General features: G+C 39.7%; 1 protein-coding gene across 1 annotated transcript in view; it reads left to right on the plus strand.

Moving 5' to 3' along the window:
* Positions 1-25,655, plus strand: part of LOC124777437 (transmembrane protein KIAA1109 homolog) — a 527,366-nt gene that overhangs the window by 185,990 nt on the left and 315,721 nt on the right. The window contains exons 29-32 of the mRNA XM_047252842.1: positions 2,225-2,460; positions 5,127-5,292; positions 14,176-14,352; positions 20,807-20,909. Of these exons, the coding sequence (XP_047108798.1) occupies positions 2,225-2,460; positions 5,127-5,292; positions 14,176-14,352; positions 20,807-20,909 (682 nt within the window). The remainder of the gene's footprint in view (positions 1-2,224; positions 2,461-5,126; positions 5,293-14,175; positions 14,353-20,806; positions 20,910-25,655) is intronic.

Consider the following 25,655-nt stretch of genomic DNA (forward strand, 5'->3'; position numbering starts at 1 on the left):
GCAGTCATGAAATGTGAATTTCAGCTGCATTTTTGTGTTATTTCCATTTAAATTTTAATTTTCCTCCAAAATGTTCTTCAATGAACATGGTTGTTATCTGAAGATTGCTTTGTAGATGAGAATCAATTTATATGGGGTTTCCCAGGAGAAATGGTCAATATTCAGGGGTATGACATGAATGGTCGTTTGAAACAAAAAACTTCATATGGAGATATGTCGTGTTCCGAATGGTTTCCAAGGTAGAACATATTTAATGTACATTGTTTTTTTATTTTCTGTGTTATTCAGTGCATTGTCAGGTTTACACATACATAGCGGTTGGTAACCATTACAGTGTACAAATTGTCACTTGAAAAATACAAATTTTCAACACATTCCCCTCTAAGTATTATTGTACATGTCGCATTACAGGTGTTGTACAGTTTACAATAAATTATTGAATATTCCACTGTCAACTTCAATCCATTTGTGCTCTCCTGGGAGAACATATTGTGTTGCTTCTCTGAGTGCCTCTGCGTGATCCCTAATGAGGGCAGTAGTGTCCATGATGTGACCAAGCAGTTCATCTCCCATATTCAACTTTTGTTTGTGCACATAAGACTTCATCCAAACCCATACACAAAAATCTAGCGACATAAGGTCTGGCAATCATGGTAATTAGTTAATTTCTCTACCACAACCAATCCAGTGATCAGGGCTAGTGTGCCACTAGGCCCAAGACAAATGTACATTAAATGTGTTCTGTCTCAGAAACCATTTGGAATAGAACGTATCTCCACAAGAAGTTTTTTGCTTCAAATGAGTGTTCCTGTTATACCCCTGAGTATTGACCATTCCTTCTGGGATGCCCTGTACATTAAATAAATTGTTGTAGAGTGTTTAAAATTTTGTGTTCGTATTTTCAAAGTAAAATAAATAAATAAATAATCGAAACATAGAGCAACAAATGAACATATTAACAGAATGATACTGATCACATTTTATTGTGTAATAGCAGAATCCTTAGGTGACACAGTAGCGCTATAGGTTTTGGTTGTTATATGCCTTGGAGTTTTCTCCAAATGATACAGGTTGACATAATTTTAAGAATTATGAGTTGGTCAGCATTTTTGCAGTCAGTTTCTGATGGGAAAGAGGAGAATTGGGAGAGGAAGGGGTGTAGGCAAAGATGGCTGAGTGCTGGAAGGGAGAGGTAGCAAGGGAATGGGTTGTAAATGTGGCACTGCTGAGGCTCTTCTTGGTGCAGCAATGAGAGGTGTTATCATAGTGGAGGTGAGGATTGGGTTGGGTTGGGTTGGGTTGGGTTGGGTTGAGTTGAGTTGGGACAGGAGGAGATGGTGATTGGGAGGGGGAGGGGAGGGATGGGATGGGGTCAAGTGAGGGAGCATGGCCCTAATCCTCCCCCACTCCTACAGAACCAGTTATAATGACAAAACTCACACCCTTATTATACAATATCACCCCATACTTGAACAACTGAACCACAACCTTTACCAGAGCTTCAATTATCTTTCATTGTGCCCAGAAATGAGAAATATCCTACCTTGAATCCACCTTACATTTCCTAGAGTTGTATTCCAACACTCATCCAATCTATGAAATATCCTGATCCATCCTTATGCCACACCTACTCACAACCCCTTGGCCTGTAGAAGACCCAGTTGCAAAACCTGCCATAGGCACCAACCCACCATATCTATTGTAATCTTGTCACAGAGATATCCTACCCTATCAGAGGCACGACCATGGGTCATAAGACCCGTGCCATATACACTTCTGCTGTAACATCTGCACAGCTTATTATGTGGGTACTGCCACTAATCTACTGGCTATCTGAGTGAATGGCCACTGCCAGAAAGTGGCTAACAGTGGAAAAATGTGTTGCTGAACATAATATGTTTCACTGTAATGGCAGCTTCACAGTCTGTGCCATCTGGATCTATGTCTTTACCAGCTTTTCTTTATTGTGTCTGCGGGATTCTTCTTTCGGCACATATTTCTGTTTCACTGTCCTTCTGGCCTAACTGTCCGCTAGTCTGGTGCTGCACCCATCTCCATCCTTGATGCCATGCCCCTCCCCCTCCCCCTCTTCTACCCCCTATCCAATCCAACTTGATCTCGTAAATATACACAATATAACTGTAATGAGTGAAAATACAACTTATTTGTAAATTGTTTGTGTAACGTATACTGAAAAATTTTAACATTCTTTGTTTGTTTGCAGCAGCATGATGCAGCAGTACCAAATGTTTCATCAGAATCACGCCAGTCATTAACTGCTGACGCAGCTGAAGAAATACTGTGCAAAGAAGTCCAGCGAACTGTTTCAATGAGCAGTGAGAATCACTCTGAAGCATTTTACTCTGCTGATGAAGAAACTGGTGCCACAGCCAGTCGCACATCTTCTCTGAGGCATTCCGTCAACCTGCCTCGGCGTGATAGTAGCAGTAGTGCCACAACGTAAGAAAGACCTCATGGAATCCAAACTATGTTGACTTTGTAATACAGTGGAACCTTGCAGAGCAAGCATAATTTGTTCGAGAATCTTTCTCATATAATGTGAAACACTCATAATTGAAACAATTTATCCTATATAAATTAATGTAAAATACGATAATGTGTTCCATGAAGAAAAAGTACTAAAAGTTTTATCTTATTCATGCCACTTATTCAAAGAAAATTATACGTACAGTATTGTTACTTTATTATTCATAATACATAACTAATTCGTTTTTACTAGGAAGTGACCTATAGTCACTTGTTTATGCCAACGCTTCAACAATTGGCAAAAATGCGACACAGTGTTATCATCAAATAAATTTGTAGTGTACATAGCCACTTTTTTATTGGGATGATGTATGATGTAACCGATTCCCATGCTTTCGGCATTTCTCTTGTTGCACCAGAACATTGCAGCTTTGCTGTTACCACCACCACCACCACCACCACCACCCACCACCACCATCTCCTCCTTCTCCTCCACCACCTCCTCCTCCTCCACCACCACCACCACCACCACCACCACCTCCTCCTCCTCCTCCTCCTCCTCCTCCTCATCCCCCTCCTCCTTTGGAGAAGTCCTCTCCATGACTTCCTGCTGTAAAATACATTGCAATTCAATAAGCTCTTTGATGGTCATTTCTTGACTGTGATCTTCCATAAGCTCATCGATATCATTGTTATCCACTTCTAGTCCCATGCTCTTGGCCAAAGGTATAACCTTGTTGACTACTAGCTTCACAGGTACTGACTCAAATGCCTCAGAGTCACATTCAACAACACACTCTGGCCAAAGCTTCTTCCGAGCAGAAGTGGGAGTTCTTTTGGTAACCCATTCCCGAGCCTTTTCAATCATCTTGATGCAACAATGATGTTGAAGTGATGTTTCCAAACTCTCTGAGAGCGAGATTGGCAGCTTAAGTCAACTCAAAGCAATGCTCAAAGAGTGCTTAAGAGTAGAGCTTCTTAAACTAGAAATAATCTGCTGGTCCATAGGCTGGAGTAACAGAGTGGTGTTGGGAAACAGAAATTGGGTCTTGATGAATTGAAATTCTTCAAGGAGGTAGTCTTGTAGGCGTGGAGAATGGGCAGGAGCATTGCCCGAAACAAGCAAGACATGAAGTGGCAGATTCATCTCAAGCAAATGTTTCTTCACCAAAGGACCAAACACTTCATTGATTCGGTCACAAAAAGACCGCTTGTCATCCAAGCCTTGTCGTTGGACCTCCACATCACATTTAACCTGCTTTTCTGGACTTTACACTTCTTGAAGGCTCATGGAGTTTCTGAATGGTAAACAAGCAGCAGTTTAATTTTCACATCGTTGCTTGCATTGGCACAGAATAGCAGTGTGAGACGGTCTTTCATTGGTTCGTGACCAGACAGTGCATTCTCCTCTGCTGTTAGAAAGGTACGCTTCAACATCTTTTTCCAGAATAGATCCATCTCATCACAATTAGAATCCTGTTGGGGCAGATAATCCTCAGAATCTACGAGCATCTTGAAGTTGCTAATGAAGTACTCTGCTGCCTTTGTGTTAGAGATGGCTGCTTTTCCGTGCCCCACAGTGCTGTGGATGCCGGTTCTTCTCTGAAACTTCTCAAACCACTCCCAGCTTCCCTTAAATTCTTCTTTGACCGGGCTGATGATCCTGGCATCTTCTAAACGAGGTTTGCAAAAATCATTCTCGCCTTCTCACAAATGATGTTCTTGTTAATAGTGTCACATTGCAATTGCTTTTTATTTAGCCATGTAAGGAGCAACATTTTGACATTGTCCAGAAAACGAAACCATTGTTTAGATACTCTTGTCTAGATACTCTTGTCATTCCCTTTGAAACATATATTTCCATAATCTTGTCCTTGTTCTTGAGGACAGTCCAAATATAATGAGATTTTCACTCTGCAGCGGAGTGTGCACTGATATGAAACTTCCTGGTAGATTAAAACTGTGTGCCTGACCGAGACTCGAACTCGGGTTCTTTGTCTTTCGCGGGCAAGTGCTCTACCAAAGGTCCCGAGTTCGAGTCTCGGTCCGGCATACAGTTTTAATCTGCCAGGAAGTTACAGTCCAAATAGTTAATGTAGACCGATTGTACGTGCGTGCTAAATCAGCAACACTCACACCATGTTTGCATTTTTCAGTGATTTTATGTTTAATTTCTAAGACCATTTTCTTTCTCTTACGGACGTCTTCTTGTGGCTATATCTCCAGAGACATTTCTATGAAGGTTATTAGAATTTGCATACAAAAAAACACTGTGTGAACACAAGTTCAGAAAAATGTCTGATCACAAGCCACACTAAGATGGTAGCAGAAAGAGCGCTAAACCCAAACTGCAGTGTGTACTAAAGACATTGTTTATAAGCTGCTGCTGACAATGAAAGGTGTTTGTATTGTTTACTGTTTCCCCTGCCATACGTGAACGGCTTTTGATGTCACACAAAATTGTCGTCACTTGTAATGCAAAACATCCCTCATTAAGTGAGTCATTATTTTATGATTTTTTCCCTAATTGTGTGTTATGGGAGGTGCTTGTTAAGTGAGGTTCCACTATAATGTGAAATGCTTACTTAAAAGCTAGCTTGATGTATGTCATTCTTACAAAGATATTTTGCTTTTCTTAGTGGAAGAAAGAAGTATTCGAGTGAACTTAATATCGTTCCTGCACCCACTGGTGTCACTTCTGTGGCAACTGGTACAGTTGTAGTGAGCACAGAAGGAAGGGCAAGGCTATCTAGCCACCGTAGTGACCATGAAATTCATACACCAGAACATCGTAATCAGTATATGGTGAGTAATGTTTATATCCTCATGTACACTCTGCAAGCCCCTGTTTAACCCAGGTTGGATGGTACTTCATTAGTCATTTACTCTCCTGTTAAATTCATGAACTAACAGTGGAAAAATTGAGAACATAACATCTGACAACTGCTTTGCTGTTACGTGCATTCTAATCTCTCCTTATTGAGTGGAAGTAATATTTGCCATGTAGTGAACTGCACACAGACATATAAACAAGAAGAAGAAGATGGTGGCTCAGGTTATGAACTTGGGATGTTTATCAAGTGTGTGGATGCTCCCACACTCATGGTACCCCCCACCCATACACACATAGAATAGTGGGAGGGAGGGGAGAGAGAGAGAGAGAGAGAATGCATCATCAGTAATGCGTGTATGGTAGTTGAGCTAATGACCTGTTCCAGGAGTTTCCGATGTACTAAAGTCCGTGTCATGTTGGAAGGCGGCCCAGTCTTCAGCCGTTCTGCACATCATCCTCCACTAGTCACAGGCAGCCAATAACATTCATTCTATTTCCGAGTGGCTAGCAGTGAGTTACAGCTAGACAGCAAGAATCTTGCTCCTACATGCTACACTGTTGCTGTACTTCGTGACAACTGAATTATTCATTCAGCTGTCAGTTCCCCCCCCCCCCCCCCCCCCCCCCCCCCCCTTGTTGCATAATCTAGGTGTGAATGTGTATCTGTCATGACAGCAATAAATGTAAAGTGCTTCACAAGCAGGTGGGGGGCTTATTTACCACATTTATAACTTTTTCAAGTGTGAATTTGAAAACAGATCTCCTACTGTTGACGTTTGGAGACACCAGAACGGACTACAAAACCATGTGGTGTTGGCAAGAGAACTGTAAACGAATGAATCACATCTATAGGAACCGTAGAAAAAGTTGGTTTTGCATCACCTGGAAAGCATCTAAATCACAAGGAACCTGTAAAACAAATGGATGGTTTTAACAATGATGTTTTAAAGTGCTCTATGTGAATGATCAATGCCCGATATCACAAAAATGTGTTACAGTTATGCAGGAGAAAATTAGCTTCAATGGAAAGTGCTTCATCAATGTAAAGAAGTTTTTAGACATTGGTTCCTGATATGTTAAGAAAGAGTTTTAGTTCAAAGAAGTGACATAGGTGCAGCATGAACTACATTCCATATAAAGATTCATGATACAAGAGGAGGAGGTAGTTCAACAGTGTATTACCTTGATGCAAAATGGGCCAATTGGAATCATTCCAGAAAGATCTGCTGGAAAATGAGTGATGGTGTTTGCGGTTTTAAAGTTGTCATAGGAATAGGTTCACAGATAATTATTCTGCCTGCTGACTCTTCTTCTGGTTTTGTTTCTGAGAGTCAACTTGTATTTACGTGTAAGAAAAATAGCAGTGACTACCATTCGGAAATTAATGCTGTCACTTTCGTGACGTGATTCACAATTCTTGTCATACTTTGCTTCAGAGTCGGTCATTGCCAGCTGTAATTCATCTGTAACAGATAAAACACTAAGTATAAACACCAGGTAAGCAGATATTTTTCCAGCTTAAAAATAAAAATATTAATAACATTATAAATCAGACTCGTTCCGATCTCCTGCTGTTCGTTAATTTATACAAGTCACGTGACATAATTTATACAAGTCACGTGACATAACGTACAAACTTGACTTCTTTGCACATGAATGGGATCACAAAGTTTCGCGTTTACTCACGTGCCACTGTCAGTGAATACTTATGGAATTAATTTGGGGAAAGGATTAGGCTATATGGTAGAAAAACAAAAATTCAAGATAACATTCATTGAACCTCTTATGCATGAGGCAATAGACAACATCTCACCCGTAGCATGGGCACAGCCTGTGCGGCATGCTGAAAAGCTAATTTGAGAGGGAAGTGATGATGGATATAAGCCTTGAACCTATCATCATAAATTTACCATCAGATTGTTTGGAAACAGACTGAAATAGAAGTGAAGGTGGTATTACGATGTAGACTTTGGATCAAAGTTATAATATTTCTTAATTTTAAAGATGTGTGGTTTCAAAAATGTGTTTGTCAACATATCAGTTGTGTACATAATAATGAGACCTTCCTAACCTTTTTGATTAGGGCTTTGTATCCTTTGAATTATGGAGACTATAATGTTCAACATATTGCCCAAGGAGAAGTTAAGCTTCTCCCACCATGTTTTATGCTGTAATAACACTTGAGAATGCAGGTGGATAAATTCGCCAAAAGTCTGTGATTTTCAAGGCACAAACTGGATAAGGTCCTAAAATGACAGTAACTGTTACCGGTCGAGATACTGGTGGTTTTCGATGTTGTCAGTCATCATTCCCTGGAGTTATTTACAGATGATGGTTAATTGTTTGCTTGTTCAATGGATTATAAATGAGGTCTGTCACTATAATGTCGAACGAGTTAGTTTATGCTCATAATGCCCGTTAACAGCGAAAAATATGACAACTTACTGACCATTTTTACAATAGGCTTTTCATTAGTCTTTTCTACCACTAATTCTTTTTGACACACAAGTTGTTATACTTTACTACAGTCAAACACATCAACACACACACCTTATACACATTTTTAAAAATTCTATTGGGTAGAAGCAGTTGTCAAGCAAATATAATGCTTTCGGTTTGTGCCTGAAGTTAATTTTGTTGTGTATTAAATTTTTACTTATAATACAGTTCAAATTACAATAAACAAAAATTATTACAAGCTGTTTCAATGATCTTGTAGTTATACAATTGTTATTCTGAGAAAAATTGTGCTTCACGTCTTCACAAAGCTGTGTCAGCTGTTCTCGCCTCCCGACATCACGCAGTTTGAAGCTGTGAAGCAGTGGACACAACATCGTCTAGACGTGGATTAATATTTTTCTCATGATGACTGATCAAAATTGATTTTAATATCTACTATTCCCCTCATGGATTTGAACGTATAGTACGATGTACTGCAGGCAAATGAGCCTGACTGTTGTCCGCAGCAGCGCAATTCAGCAACGTGGACTTCGTTTGCTCTCTCTGCTGCTGCACATGTGCAGTTCTCAACCCTCCACTGCTCCACCTCTACGCGTGTAAGTGCCGTCTTACGTGATGCGAGCTGTAGTGTATTTATGTTCTTGTGATTTTTACATAATGTGTCATGGAAATAGGAGAATCGTTTCATATCTGCTTGAAATACCCATCTGTTGTTGCTGTTTATTTCTATCAAAGGTCAATGCATTCAGTAGTAGTACTATACAGATGAGTGTCTGCCTCTGTGGCTGAGTGGGCAACTTGTCTGGATCCCATGTGTAGGCCTTTGGTTCAGTTCGCAGTATTACTAGGGACCGTTTCTTCAGCCTCTGAAACCACTTAAATGGGTAGAAGTGGCACTAAGTTTCTGAAAGCTAATGGCGGCTAAGAGAGATGCTCCTCCATACCAAATTAAACTGATGATGTTGACAAGGAATGACATGGCAGACAACCAGCATTGTCTGGTCTACAGGATCTGCCCTGGTGTGATCATGGAGGATCCTTCTTTTATTCTCTTATTTAATCACCATACCTATTAAAGTGTCAAATACAGTACGGTCTTCTCCTTATGTTCTTGTGGGTTATTGAAATTTACATACATTTAAGGCAGACTTTCCGTATTATGTTGGAACTAAAATGTGCTTTAATAAAGATATTCAGAAAGGAAGTGTGCTGTTGCCCGCTGAAGTGGTGTTCGAGGTGGAGACAACAATTTCTCCAACTCTCTTTATATTTTCTTTTGGAAATTCCAATGAGGAGACTTTCCCACTACCTGTAATTGTAATCATACACTATTGTCTCAGTCATTTCTGCTCTCTCAATTGTATAAGTACCCTTGTAAATATACAGTAGTTATGAAACAGACACCTGTTGCTGTCACGGTTTACATGGCAACTTTGCATTCAATTCATCAGGCTCACTGTTGAAACTGGTACATTCATTCAAGCATTATCTCAATTGTATAAGTACCCTTGTAAATAAACAATAGTTATGAAACAGACACCTGTTGCTGTCATGATTTACATGCCAACTTTGCATTCAATTCATCAGGCTCACTATTGAAACTGGTACATTCATTCAAGCATTCACTTTTGCAAAGTGATGTCTGTTGCAGAGCTCAGTTTCTTTTTTCTCATGTACCTTACTGTAATGTTTTCTTGTTTGTGATATATGATACCCAACTTCTATGAAACACAGTTCCTTACAAAGGAAGAGAAGAGAATCCTGTAAGAGGTGAAATTTTGTTGGCACTGCAGATTGCAATTGTAATTTTGGTATTTCGCTTTGTGCAGTCTAGAGCATACGTGCAGAGGAAGCGTGAGGAATGGAAGTCGGTCATCAGGGATGGAAATTTTGATCCTTGAATGTAAAATATTAAATGAAGAATAGCTTTTACTGATCTGAAATTAAAGATGTTCAGAATTTGTTTGATGGAGTCATTGATCATGTCACTAAGTTAATTGTGTATACCATGCTGATAATATTCATAAGACTTTCAGAAGAGAGGTTCATGGAATTAATCATTGACATTATCATGGCTTTAATTGGTTGCTTTAATATTCAAGCTTAGTTTTTGAACAGTTTGACATTTCTACAAAACAGAACAATTAAAAATCAATGTATTTAGATTAATTATCCGTCTCTCTCTCCATCTCGTAGTTCATCAGTGCATAGTATAGAGTGCTAGGTGTACATTGTATGAGCTAGCATGTTTGCCTGTGTTGTGTACCGACAAGCAGAGCTAAGTAATACTTAAGTGTTCCGTATAATTGGTAGAAATTGTTTCATAAAATGACCTAGCTGTAGTAATGTAATATTTTGTTACAGTGTGTGTTACAGGAACTGCAAAAACTTGTTTTTCATAATGAAAATGTTTGACAGTTGAACTAAGGCTGCTGCTTCTTTCCAGTATTATTTGATTGGAAATGTGGGTAGGTCTGTAACAAATTCGCTGTTTATTTGGAATTTTCTGTTTTCTGACAGCTGATGATGGACCAGAGTTGTAGTGGGGAAAGCATGGAGAACAACCTTCCTCACTCAAAGTGAGATTCGATTAGAAAATTTAATTTTGATTCCTATTTTCCCCTTTATCGTGGTGTATGTCTACCACTCTAAAGTGAAATATTTATTGTTGAGGATGAGGTTAAAGTTATGAGGAGAAAGGGTAGTTTTGCTTTCATTGAAGCTGTGAGAGAGAACACTCAAAATAGCACAGGTATCACATGTGTTAAGAAACATTGGTATAAGAGGGGATGATTTCATACATGATTAAGACAACATGGCCAGCATGAGAGAAATTTACACGGCACATTCTCTTTTTCTACTCACTAAGTTCAGATGAAATCTAATTTTACTTGGTCCAAATTATTTTTGGTGCTTATGGAATGTTGTGTAATGTTTAAGAAATGTAAAAAAATTACAGTTATTTAGGCAGTATGTTCAGAATAGTGTTTTTTAAATAGAAGCTATTCCATATCCGTGAAATTTGTTCCGCATCCACATGCTGTACCTTCTCCTGTGCCTCCATTCCCTCCTCTTTTTCACCACTTCTATGCAGCAAAGGGAGGTTTCTCTCTTCTGTGAGTACTGTGTAATATTTAATCTCACTACAGTTTCATCTCGCTGCGTAATTCATCACATCCTCTTTGCTTATGTCCACTCACCAAATCACACTAGGGTTAAGATACCAGGTTTGTATTTAGTGTGGGCTAGTTTTAAACTAGATCATCAAGTAATTATTCATTGGTTTTCCTATGTACTTACATTGGTTCAGAGGAATACTTATGTTTTTTCCTCCAACACTCACATGGAAAATTATTGTCACAGGGATATGTCAGAGTAGTGGTGGATCTCTCTTGCCATTTCTGTTGGTAATGGTAGCACATTGAATCTTTGAAAATGAAAGAGTAGGACAGAAGAGAAATGATTGTGTGTTTGAAACTTGGAGGCAGAGTCTGGTGATTTATGCCACTGTCTGAGAGTCAGTCAAAGCAAGTAATTATATTGGATACAAATCCGACATTGCCTGGGTATTAATTTTGCCAATTTTCTACTAGTAATGAACACAAAAAATGAACTATGTGAGTAGTGTAATATCCCAGGCAGTTTCTGTACACTGGGCACAGCTGCTTCGCACGTCTACAGTGTGATTTCGTAAAAGTCTCTGTTGCAATGCCTCTACATAGCTCTACATAGGTTGACTCAACTGTAGGAGTGTCTTCGTAGTAAAGAGTAAATGTATTAAAACTTCATGCATTATGTGTGACTTTTTCACGCACCTTATTGTTTTTGACATAATATTTCTTTAAGAATTTGTGTGGATTAAAAGTATTGAAAGGAGAGATTGCCACTCACCAGGAAGAGGAGGCATTGAATCACAGACAAGAACAATGAAAAAGAGTATTAGAAACATTTTTCATCTTTCAGATAAAGTCCTCCTCCAGAAGTAGAGCTCTACACATTCACACAACAATGGGCTCACATGTGGTCTGGCTGTGACTGCGCCCGACATGAGTAGCAATCTAGCAGGGGTGGGTAGGGAGGGTAAGAAGGCTGTATGGTGCGAGGAGGGGGAGGGATAGTAGGAATGGTGGGGAAAGGTGCTTGTTGGAGTGGGGTGGGACAGGATAGGACTGCTAGTTGCAGCATTAGGAGGCTGACTGGGGGAGGGGGGGGGGGGAGGATTTGTAGGTGTGTTGGCAGGATTGAAGGTGTGTGTCGGGAGGGTGGAGGGGAATAACAGGAAGAGGGGAGAGGGGATAGGCAGGAGCAGGACAGTGTCCAGTATAGGTTGAGGTCAGGGGGTTATGGGAATGAAGGATATGTTGTAAGGAGAGTACCTACTTGTGAAATTTGGAAATATTGGTGTTGGTTGGAAGAATCCAGATAGCACAGGCTGTCAAGATGTCATTCAGGTGAAGCATGTCATATTGGGCAGCTTGTTCAGCAACTGGGTGGTTCAGCTGTCTCATGGCCACAGTTTGTTGGTGGCTATTCATGCAGACAGACAGCTTGTTGGTTATGCCCAAGTAGTATATGGCACAGTGGTTGCAGCTAAGTTTGTAGATCTCATGGTTGCTTTCACAAGTGTCTGTGCCTTTGGTGGGGTAGGAGTTGTCTGTGACAGGACTAGAGTAAATGGTAGTGGGACGATGTGTGGGATAACTCTTGCATCTAGATCTATTGCAAGGTTAGACGCCATGAGGCGATAGGTTGTGAGCAGGGATGGAATAGGGATAACCAAGGATATGCGTCTAGGTTGGGCGGTTGGTGGAATACCCCTTTGGGAACAGTGCGGAGGATATTTCTCATTTCAGAACGGGATGACAGGTCGTTGAAAGCCTGGCACAGAATGTGATTCATTTACTCAGTTGTGGATGGTATTGGTCATGAGATGACTGCCCCCTTGTGGCTGGACTGTGGGTATGTGGGGGATGCTAGCTGTTTGGTGAGAAATCGGAGATGTTTTTCTGGACCATGTTGAAAGAGTAATTTTGATCTGTGAAGCCCTCAGTGAGATGCTAAACATATTTGGAGAGGGTCTGCTTCTCACTACAGATGCAGTGGGGCTTTTGCCATCCTGAGGCAATGGATGTGAATGTGTGAGTTGTTGTTGTGACTGTGCGAGAGTTCTACTTCCGAAGGAGGACATTGTCTGAAAGCTGAAAACATTTCTAGTGGTCTTTTTCATTGTGCCTGTCAGTGAGTCAGCACCTCCTCTAAGTGTCAGTAGCAAAGTTTCCTTTTCATATTGTTGGCACTCCGTCCTGGAATTTCCATTGTAATATTGAATATTGTCAGTTTTTAATCGATACTGGTGTCCTTAGGTCTGTTGTTCTTGTTTTGTAATGGAGAACTCCTATTCATTCAGTTTCATTGCAGAGTGTGTGTGCACCATACAGGTTTCATTCAGTTAAGAGCCAGTGATTTTCTAGATTGTCTACGTACATGTTAAGTGGTTTGTAAAATGTTACAGGGAGTTTCAGGTGATGAAGATAAAAGAAGTGTTAGTGGAATCCATCCTATCATAACACCCCATAAAAAGTACAACAGCAGTTTACCCATATCCACACATCAGAGATCTATCAGTCCACGTTACTTTGTTCACAGTGGACCAGAAAGTTTGAACGACAGACTTAGCACTAATGATGGTCTAGAAGTCCCTGTGAGTACAGCATGCTACATAGTCTTTGTGAATTACCCAGTCATTGCCAGTAGTTTGTTCTCCTCCCAGCACAAATGCTTTCAGCACAAATGCTTTACTTGCTTATATTGTAGTGCTCTTATCAACAGCCAAACCACGTTTTCATCATTGGCCTTTAACTGATGTTACTGCTATTTAGTTGATTTTCTTTCTTCTGGTAGAGATTTCTGTTTTATGTCCTTGCTTTCTATTATTTACTTTTGACATACTTCATGGCTTTGGTGTTGCCTCATCCATGTTGATCTTTTGTGCTTATTCCACTACATTCTTATTTTTCATTTTCTTTTGCTTAGGAGAGCACTTCTCAGAAAATGAAATAAGCCAGAAAGAGTGGTTTCATTGCATGCTGAAGATGGTGCTTTAAAAACCTTGAGTTTTTCTTTGAATCAATGAGTGAGATTTTGTTCACCCTCTGCAGATGCAGACATCACTTGGTACAAAGCAGTACTGTAGAATTATTACATAGAGCTTCCATAATAACACATTTACACTAACAACATTTTTACAATCAAAGACTGCAGATATTTCATGTATCACATATTTACTCTAAATGTTGTTCTTAAGTTATATAATTCTTATATTATTTTCAAATAATTTTAAATGTGCAATAATATATCAGTTTTTCCTGCTTGATAACATATTTGTAATCTTTCAGGAACATGAAGCCATTATCCCTGATTCTTCTGACAGCCATTCTGTGTCTAGTACATCATTTATTTCAGCTGTCTCTTCGCAAGAAGATTTGACATTGGTTAATTTGCATATGCAAGTGAATAAGCCTATTGTGGATTCACCACTGCTAATGTCAAGTTACATTAGTCATCTATCACAGGTAAGGAGTATCCAGGAAGTAACACCAGCACAAATCTAGTATAGGTAATGTTGAATAGTTTTCTCCTTGTATGAGAAAAGTAAAGTAGTGAAACAATCTTGGTTCTATTTATGTGTCGCTGATAACTTCTTATTATAATATGGCTTGTTGTGGCTATTTTCTGATGAACTCGTAACTTAGAGTCTTTGTTGCAGTTCAATAAAATGGTTTTCTTGCTAAAAGTAAGCTAAACAACCAAATTTTTGTTTGGAATCTATAATTGTTTTCTGTGTTTGTGCACTAAACTCAATTGGAATGTTAGTTAGTTATCTGACACTGATAATTACCAATGTTTCAAATGGTCATTTGTCTGCATTATTGTTAAGTAATAGCTGGGTAGTTAATAGCATTGTAACATTCAACATACTTCATATATTATTACAGGGTGTATATGACCCGGGACAACTGGGAGATTCAGGAAAAACCTGGGAATTTTTCCATTTGGGAGAATGTTTTAGAATTCCGGGAATTTCTCATTGTTTTAGTTTTCCATTATTTTTTTTTGTAACTTTGGCTTTAGGAAGACTATGCAATGTTTCATAACAACAAATTGCCTCTGATGAGCATGATGTCCCAACTGTTTGCATTAGATTCGTTTGAGCGGTTGCAAGCGAGCTTATGCGCATGTACATTTGAGTCGCGTATGAGTAATACCTTCTTCCGCTTCTGGCTACAGAAGTGTGGCAGTTAGCTGTATAAGCAATAGCAGCAAGCAGCCAGATGCTATCCGGAAAAATTTTACTGATGCGCCTAAGCTTTCAATTCCACGTATGCGCAACAGGCCCGGAACTAGGGGGCGGGGACAAACTGGGGTATCTGCCCCTGGTGGCAGTTTCGGGGGGCACATTCATATTATTCTTCAGAACCTAGAGTGTATGAATGAAATGTGAAACAATTTCCTAACATCAAACTTTTTGCTTGTAGTAGGCCTGATAGGCATTTGATAATGGTACTTCGTTCATTATATTCTGTCGTGTTATAAAAATGACCATTTGTGCCAAAACAGTCTTGCTTATTTGCTGTATGTAACAATTGCTGCAATATTAGGCTGGCCTATTTCGTTTTATCTAGCAGTGACAAAATACACGTAAACAGATCGAGAAACCACACCAGTCTTGGGTACTATTTGTATTAACAGCTTTTCTAGTATTAGGCAATGACATTTTGTTTTTCATGTAGCAAAACGTTGACAAACTTTGATGAGGTAATAGATTCTTTTCCAGAAAGGAAAGTACGCCATATAAAGCTGTGGCAAGATTAGAGATGAAAAAAATCAAGGACTTGAGGATTAAAGAAATGTGTACCGTCTTGATTGTCTCATGTCTTTACTCGTTTCATGTATCCTATATTTAATTTTATGTCACACAAAACAGCAAGTTATTAGCTAATAGGCAGTAAAGACTGCAAATTTTCTGAAGAGTTCTTGTTCTGCCGGTTGCAGATAATCCTATCCAGTATTAATTGTGAGATTTTTTTAAAGAGGGGCAGGATGTCAAACCGGCTGACTGGTAGCAGTAGAGGCACCACAGGACATTTTAATTTTCACTGGCCTGAATATAGTTTGATGGCACCCATTACAAAATATTACACGTTTGATTTCCACAGAGCGGAATACAGAGGCGTGCGATGGAAGAATGCTGTGTGAAGAGGCGTTGCACTGCTCTTGACCAAATAACGTGTCTTACGTTCCCTCAAACATATAAGTTTTATCTATCAGACTCTTCAGAAAGATGTGCGCTACAAAATTAAGATATTTTTGAAAAGTTGGTTTTTTAAATTTTTGGCGTCCTACCTCAAACGCTGGAGGGAGGGGGAGTGCCACTATCTAATATTGCCCCAGATCGGAAATATCGTAGATCCAGACCTGATGCACAGAGCAGTCTGAGTTGTAATTGGGAGGTGGTAGTCTCCACATGACTCGTGTTTACGTTAAGTGATTTTGCTGCTTTGTCTTCGTTTATTGCTCTCACGTCAAATGAAAACAAAATAGATTTCTGTGGCCGGGAGCTGTCAAGTGAATTAAAATACTCTCACACAGTTACAGAAGGCTAAAATGTGTTATTAGTTTCAGATTTTATTTTGTTTCCACCTTTCTGACAGTCAAGCGTTAATCACCTTGCAGAAAAATGAAGTTATTTTTGTCGGAAAGTAACATGTCATGTTTGGTGGAATTCGTATCTATACTTTCGTAATACAAAAATATGCAGTGCACATGTTGCTGCACATCAGACATCTTTCCAAAATGTGTTTTTTCCCCGAGTTTCGTTTTCTAAAGTGCCAGGAAATTCTACGCCGGTGTATAAAAACACAACCACGGAAAGGACTGATAAGTTTTACAGTTCCGAGGAAAAGTATACTGTTTAACATGGAAAAAGTGTATTTTCATCCGGGAGAAAGTGTATTTTTAACCGGGAAATCCGGGAAAAATCCGGGAATTTTTTTTCGTCGTCCACATATACACCCTGTATTAAAGAGCTTAGTCACTGTTGTGAATTCAAGATTAGGGAATATCCCTTTTTTATGTGTTGTTGTTATCTTTATTATAGTTTCACATACAGTGGTAGTCTTCACACTGAAAAATAATTGCGGTTACTGAATATGATCATGAATTCTAAAGATACATAATTTACCACTCAATGATCTGAGTTCATAAATTGTTTTAGCTATTGTCTGCTAAACATTTATAAGTACAACTAAATCTCTGTAGCAAGTGAAGACTGTGACCTACACCTGTTATTAGGTTTTTGTATTAAACTGCAGCATAATTAGTAGTACGTTTGCCTTCTTTGTTACTTCTCTTCTTCTGAACTATAATGATATACCAATGCACAGCTGGCCAGGGTGGCCGAGCTGTTTTAGGCGCTACAGTCTGGAACCGCGCGACCTCTACAGCGCAGGTTCGAATCGTGCCTCAGTCATGGATGTGTGTGATGTCCTTAGGTTAGTTAGGTTTAAGTAATTCTAGGGGACTGATGACCTTAGAAGTTGTCCCAAAGTGCTCAGAGCCATTTGAACCAATGCACAGAAATATTATGTAGCAGCAATAGGATCTCAATAGAGGAATAAGGGTATTATGATGCAGTGAGATGCTGCTGTGTAAGCTGTCATTGTGCAGTTGAGACACTGCTATGAGTTAATGTCATATCAGAAAGAAGTAATATTGATTGTATCAAATGGAAAATACACTCAAGAAAACTATAAAATTGTGAGAAAGATTTCTGGCAAATACATACCTTTGGGAAATGAAAGTAATACTGCTGATAGGCTGACTTTCATCTTTGAGTTTGAATTTTGTTGTACCATATTTCAATTTTAATTACTTTTTCTTTTGCACCGAGTGAGGTTGCACAGCGGTATGGTGCTGGACTCTTGTTCAGGAGATTGTTGGTTAAAATCCCTGTCCAGTCCCCCTGTTTTACATTGTTTATCAGGTTATTTGCTCAACTGCTCTCTTTTGTAATTGAAGGTTAGACAAATTGGATAATTTTTGAATGCTGCAACCTGTTTCAATTGATTGAAACAGCATTTTAGCGTGGATTCAGTACAGTCACCAGTGAACAATTAGTTCGTCACAGTTATGTGAATCGATATTATAACCTTTCTTCTGTGTTTTAATAATTCCTGGTGGTATACTTGATTCAAAGAACTTCTTAACAAGTTTAAAATGTATGTTGCTGGATGTGAATTGCTACACTAAGCAGCTAGTGTAAGTAGTTCATGGCATGACAAAGAAAAAACAAGGTTAAATACTGGAAACTCAGGCAGGAATATAAATAATGTAGGAAAAGATAGGTTGCTACTTACCATAAAGAAGACATGTTAGTTGCAGACAGGCACCATTAAAAGACACTTACATATAGCTTTCAGCTATAGCAAAGAGAAATACACACCATTCATACATACAAGCAAACACACCTCATGCACACATGACAGGGAACTCCAGCAGCTCGGGCTGGGATGCAGCTGTCATGTGGGATGCAGGCTGCAATCTGGAGGGGGCGGGGAAGGAGAAGGGGAAGGGATAGTGGTGTACAGGTGAGGGGGGGGTAAGAGATAAATGCTGTCTGGCAGAGTGTGCAGAGATGAGAATTCCAACAGGTGCATCGTCAGGCGATTGTGGAACAGGATTGTGGGGCATGGAGTGAAAAAGAAGAGGACGGAAAAATGGGTGGGTGCATTGGCAGAGGGCAGCAAACAAAGAGTGTGGGAGGTGAGAATGGAGAGATGATGACGGGATGGAGGGGGTGGAAACAGTTGGGTGGAGGGTGTGGGGCAGTACATTACTGTAGGTTGAGGCCAAGACAATTATGGGTGCGGAGAATGTGTTGTAAGGATAACTCCCATCTGCGCAGTTCAAAAAAGCTGCTGGTAGAGGGGAGCATCCAGATGGCTCAGTTAGTGAAGCAGCCATTGAAAGCAAAGCACGCTATGTTCAGCTACATGTTGTGCCACAGGGTGGTCAACTTTGCTCTTGGCCACAGTTGGGCAGTGGCTGTTCATCCTGGTGGACAGCTTGTTGGCAGTCGTACCAATATATAAAGCTGTGCAGTGATTGCAGCAGAGCTGGCAAATCATTGCACAGCTTTTTTTATTGGTATGACTACCAACCAGCTTTCCACCAGGGTGGACAGCCACCTGCACCTGTCGCCATTCTAGTCTCTGGACACTCCACAAGAGAGCATTCATCTCTTACCCCACTCCCACCCCCCTCCCCCTCACCTGTACACCACTATCCTTTCCCCTTCTCTTTCCCCACCCCTTCCAAATTGCTGCTTGTGCCCCACAAGATAGTTGCATTCCAGCCCAAGCTGCCAGAGCTGGCAGTCATGTGTGCATGAGTTGTGCTAACTTGTGTGTATGAATGGTGTGTTGCTCTAGTGGTGATGAAAGCTGTAGCCGAAAGCTTTATGTAAGTGTCTTTTAATTTGTGCCTTTCGGCAACCGTTTTTTCTTTATGGCAAGTTGCAATCTTTCTTTTCCTACATTGTTAAAACACAAGATTTGTATCAAAAGAAACATTTTATTAAGAAAACATTACAAATAGACAGGATGGTTGGCCAGTACTTACCTTTAGGAGACAAAATCCCAAGTATTGCCAGTAGAACTCTGCATTTTCAGAATTTATATATAAATTCCCAACATTAATCCCATTTGTGAATGAATGGCTTGCCCTCCTTTCTAACCTTCCCCAACCAAGTTCTATTTTCTACATGAGGAAGGAATATACAAGTTCCGAAAACTGGGTATAGCGGTTTTGTGTCTCAAAGTGTATCCATTAAAAATACTTGAAATTTCTAGAATGAGATTTTCACTCTGCAGTGGAGTATGTGCTGATATGAAACTTCCTGGCAGATTAAAACTGTGTGCCGGACCGAGACTCGGGACCTTTGCCTTTCGCGGACAAGTGCTCTACCATCTGAGCTACCCAAGCACGACTCAGCCTTAATTCCGCCAGTAGGAGACGAGGTACTGGTGGAATTAAGGCTGTGAGGACGGGGCGTGAGTCGTGCTTGGGTAGCTCAGATGGTAAAGCACTTGCTCACGAAAGGCAAAGGTCCCGAGTTCGAGTCTCAGTCCTGCACACAGTTTTAATCTGCCAGGAAGTTTCATACTTGAAATTTCTTCACCTGAAAGAATTGCAATATGAGAAGATAGTGATCCATTTTGATTTTTTTAAACCTAATCACTAATAAGTATGTTTAGTCAAATGACTTTTAATTTCTTTAATACCTACAGCAGAGTAAGGTATGGCCAAAATAAGTATATTTCTCAGTGTCAACTTTTTTTATTTGATGTGTTGTGAGTTTTTGTCTTCCCCGCCGTTTCTTTGGAAACACTGGGTAGCCATAACTGGCAAATATGTGGATGTGGAACCTTTTCAGAGTGAAGACTGTGCAGTTTTGTATCAACCATTTAGGATGTGTGTAAGGTCACATTATTGTGATAACAAAGAAGTTTCTTCTTTGATTACCTTTCTCCAACATTGAAGAGTTGTACTTCACAGTGATGGTTCTGCCCTTGTGAAAGTAGCTTTTAAATTTCACATCATGAGAATCCTCAGAATGCAACTATGCATTTTCCATGAGGTGAACCAGTTTTGCGTTTTTGGAAAACATATTTCAGGCCTATACTGTCCAAAGATTATGGTATTTTGGCCAGCATTCCTGCAGTCACTGTGTTAAACTAAAAACTGTTCAAGAGACACGTCTTTACATGTTAAAACAATGTATCTGACCAAAAAACCAGAACTTGAACTGAGACACTCACCTTTTATGGGAACTGCTTTTACCAGATGAGTTACTGTGACAAAACTTAGTGCCTGCCCTCACAGCTCCAGGGGAGGTGAGATTATTTCAGCTTGCACGTCACAGCGTTCTAGGATGTTGCTAACTAGTTGCTGTAATTTCCATTTCAGGTCTCATGTAGAAACTGGTCACATGCATCTCTCCCATCAGGCTGCGATGCATTTACAGTCCCACTGTTCCAGCGGACAGAGGATGGTCGTCTCATTTATGTTGGTAAGACATGACAATTTTTGCTGCTAATTATTCTCTCCTATCAATACATTATAGCTACCCAGTGTAATTTTTGTGCGATTATTTCATAGAGCCCATATTTCTATGATTTGAGCATTAATCTCAGTTGCCTCTCGAAGAAATTACATTCCAAATTTACGACCAATAAAATTTTATGGCAAGTCACTTCATTTCAACAGGATACTCGATGGTATGATTTTGTTCATAACTATTGTTCAGCATCTGTCATGTATATACTTTTCACCAAAATAAAAATCAGTTGTCAGCTGTACAAAAATTTTAATTTCACTTTACCAGTTTCAACAGATTAATCTGTTATTTTTGGAAGTTTGATACAGGCTTACATCATAGGCAGGCTGATGTAAAATAATAACCTCTAGGAAAAATATTTCCTTCATTAGAGAGCAATTAACTGTGTCCTGTAACAAGAAGTACATAATATATTTGATGAATAATGAGCAACAGTCTGTGCAGTTGATCACAGATTTGTATTTGAATGAAAAGAATACTTGATGGCGTTTCTTGATAAAGGGAATTTTTTACTCCTGCTAGTGGCAATGATGATCGTTTGTGAAAGTTCAAAATACTGAAATAAAGTGACATTATCTCGCATTCTGGAAAAAATTTAATTCAATAATGCTCTTGTGAAACACATGGTGGTCTGCTTTAGACTTGGTCTACATCAAATGTATTGTCAATCACTGGTTTGATTGTAATTGAGGTGTGTAATTACAAATTGTTTTTTGACATCCTCAGTGCACGTGGCATGAAACAATGAAAGTATACATTGTGTTTAAGACTATTTACATTTGATTTATGTATGAGTTTTCAGATAATTAAACATGGTAAATGAAGAAGGAATACTTGTTTCTTTTACATGTCGGAACCGCCATCATTTTACTAATGGTCTTGCAGTATTTATTTTTAGTGCAGGTTATTGGTAAATGGAGTGACTTAGTAGAATAACTTTAAAAGTTGGTCTGAAATCAATAAATATTATAAAAATGGGTGTATGTATGTGGATGTGTTCCACATCTCCTCCTAAACCACTGGATCGGTTAGAACCACCTAACTGTCATACTTCGGTGTTATGGAAATGATAGACTGCTACTCACAATAGAGAGGAGATGTTGGGTTGCAGACAGGCACAACAAAAAGACTGCTATACAATTAAGCTTTCGACCAAATGGCCTTCTTCTGAGGTAGAAAACACACACTCCTTTATGCAAGCACAACTCACATACATGTGACCACTGTCTCTGGCCACTGAGGCCAGACTGCAAGCAACTGCCAACTGAAGATATGCCTATCGGCTGCTTCTGGGAGAGATCAGACAATAAATAGATCGCAAGACAGTGGAAGACAGAATGATGACCAATGAAAAGAAAGTGGCAGTGCACGGAGCATATAGCTAGTGATATTGATGCCAAGTGGACGAAGTAAGTTCATAGCTATAGACCAAGAGATGAGAGAACGTTGAAATGACATCCTAATGGAAAATGGCATGAGAAAATGTGCAGGGGAAATGTGGATGTTTATCACTGAACATTAATGCTGCATAAGATGTCTTTATCGAACTGTGAATGTCAAATGACAGATCATGATGCTGGTGAAGCATGACTCTGATAATTTCTATAGCTTCAGTTCAGACACATCAGTGATGCAACAAGTGAAGTGTCCTAAATATGCATTGTGAGAAAATTGAATATCTATTCCTGATTATGGATGAACTTTGCAGCAGTACATTAAGAGAAAATGTGAAAGTGTGTTCCTGACAATCTGAAACATACTGTCTAGTTTAATTATAATCCTAGAATGGCATGCAATAAAAACCATAAAAAATCGTTTAACAGGATGGTTAATTCAGTTTTATTTAAAAATTATACTGGTGTCTGCAACTTGTTTTGGGACCTAATTTTCCATTTGCAGGTCATCTATTAATCAGACAACATGCACAACATTGAAATCAATCAATCACCATATCCTTCATGTTGGTTTCAATTTAGCACTGTGCAGTGGGTTCCTGTCAGCTTCATATGCCATGGATATCATTAATCTGCCACTTCTAAAGTGGCAAACCCCTACTCACCCCAACAAGCTTTGATCCTGAAATGTGTCACATACTTCATTTTATTTTATAGTTGTGACTGGACACATGTGATTAATGTTAATAAATGTAATCATTTTGCCGTTCTCTTTTGTGCTCACATTTCACAATTCAGAAAGTTAAAACTTATCTCTGAGTTCAATGGATTTTGTTTTGTATTGCCCGAAGCCAAAGCAATCATTTGAGGTCTGTCCACTAGGCAATGAGCAGTTGACATTATATTAAATGATCATATTTGGGAAATTTCAACTGCCTTACTATAAACAACAATTTAGGTACTTGAAATTTTTTCAAATATTGCCATTCCAAGAAAGTGTATGGAATATTTCATTTTTACTTCCAAATAGTGGTAGTCTGTTACTCCTAGTACAAAGAAAAGTAAAGTTTGTGATCTCAACAAATATTTGACACTGATGTCTAAGGAATTGGGGTATGTATTTCTGACAGAGATTCTTGCAGTTACAATGCACTAAATTTTGTGAATCAGGAAAAAAATGAAGAGATTAGCAAATTTGATAGTGGAGCTCAGCAAGGATAAGGTAATTACATTGGACAAAGGTATTTAATTCCAGTTATTCTGATATAAACATATTAAGAGGATTCAAGTAAGTCACATTGTCATTGTGGACCTGACAAAGTGTGTCATTGGGAGGCGTTGGTTATAAAATCTTCAATCTTATTGAATGAATGTTTACAAGGATTGTACATCATAGTGCTTCCAAAAGGTGTCAGTGAAGTGGTTGTGGTTGTGATAGTGGTGATACCGAAGGCAGAGATTCCAAAAGATGTATGGTGTTGCAGTGCATTATTTTGTCGAAAATAGAACATGAGGAGAAAAGAAAAATTAGACATTAAAAAAAAAAAAGTTGTATGCAACAGTAAAAAGACGGGAATCACTGGATGGACATACTGGAGGGGTATGTGGTCAGCACGCCGCTCTCCTGACTGTTAACATTGACTTTTGTGTCTGATACAATTGTGTCTCCTTGAAATAGTTCCTCAGGTGCCCTCACAATACCAAGTAAACCCTAGTAGATTTTGTGTACTTTTCATTCCATGGATCCACAATGAGGAGATCCTCAAGGATATAATGTGGAGTCCTGCATCAAGGATAATTATTTGGTGGTACATGACATCAAACATGGAGCCTGAATCTGCCAGTCTCACATGCTGATTTCTCAGTTGTGGTGACAAGACTCACTTCACTGTCAAAAAATTAATATTTTTATTATAATCACAATTATACACTACTGGCCATTAAAACTGCTACACCAAGAAGAAATGCAGATGATAAACGGGTATTCACTGGACAAATATATTATACTATAACTGACATGTGATTACATTTTCACGCAATTTGGGTGTATAGATCCTGAGAAATCAGTACCCAGAACAACCACCTCTGGCCGTAATAACGGCCTTGATACGCCTGGGCATTGAGTCAAACGGAGCTTGGATGGAGTGTACAGGTACAGCTGCCCATGCAACTTCAACACGATACCACAGTTCATCAAGAGTAGTGACTGGCGTATTGTGAAGAGCCAGTTGCTCAGCTACCATTGACCAGGCGTTTTCAATTGGTGAGAGATCTGGAGAATGTGCTGGCCAGGGCAGCAGTAGAACATTTTCTGTATCCAGAAAGGCCCGTACAGGACCTGCAACATGCAGTCGTGCATTATCCTACTGAAATGTAGCGTTTCGCAGGGATCGAATGAAGGGCAGAGCCACGGGTCATAACACATCTGAAATGTAATGTCCACTGTCCAAAGTGCCGTCAGTGCGAACAAGAGGTGACCGAGACGTGTAACCAATGGCACCCCATACCATCACGCCAGGTGATATGCCAGTATGGCGATGATGAATAACCGCTTCCAATGTGCGTTCACCGTGATGTCGCCAAACACGGATGCGACCATCATGATGCTGTAAACAGAACCTGGATTCATCCAAAAAAATAATGTTTTGCCATTCGTGCACCCAGATTCGTCGTTGAGTACACCACCGCAGGCGCTCCTGTCTGTTACGCAGCTTCAAGGGTAACCGCAGCCATGGTCTCCGAGCTGATAGTCCATGCTGCTACAAACATCGTCAAACTGTTTGTGCAGATGGTTGTTGTCTTGCTAATGTCCCCATCTGTTGACTCAAGGATCAAGACGTGGCTGCATGATCCGTTACAGCTATGGGGATAAGATGCCTGTCATCTCGACTGCTAGTGATACGAGGCTGTTGGGATCCAGCACGGCATTCCGTATTACCCTTCTGAACCGACCGATTCCGTATTCTGCTAACAGTCATTGGATCCTGACCAACACGAGCAGCAATATCGCGATATGATAAACTGCAATCGCGACAGGCTACAATCCGACCTTTATCAAAGTCAGAAATGTGATGGCACGCATTTCTGCTCCTTACACAAGGCATCACAACAACGTTTCACTAGGCAACGCCGGTCAACTGCTGTTTGTGAATGAGAAATCAGTTGGAAACTTTCCTCATGTCAGCATGTTTTAGGTGTCGCCACTGGCGCCAACCATGCGTGAATGCTCTGAAAAGCTAATCATTTGCATATCGCAGCATCATCTTCTTGTCGGTTAAATTTCACATCTGTAGCACGTCATCTT

Source organism: Schistocerca piceifrons, chromosome 2 (genome assembly GCF_021461385.2).
Source record: "Schistocerca piceifrons isolate TAMUIC-IGC-003096 chromosome 2, iqSchPice1.1, whole genome shotgun sequence".
Classification (NCBI taxonomy): domain Eukaryota; kingdom Metazoa; phylum Arthropoda; class Insecta; order Orthoptera; family Acrididae; genus Schistocerca; species Schistocerca piceifrons.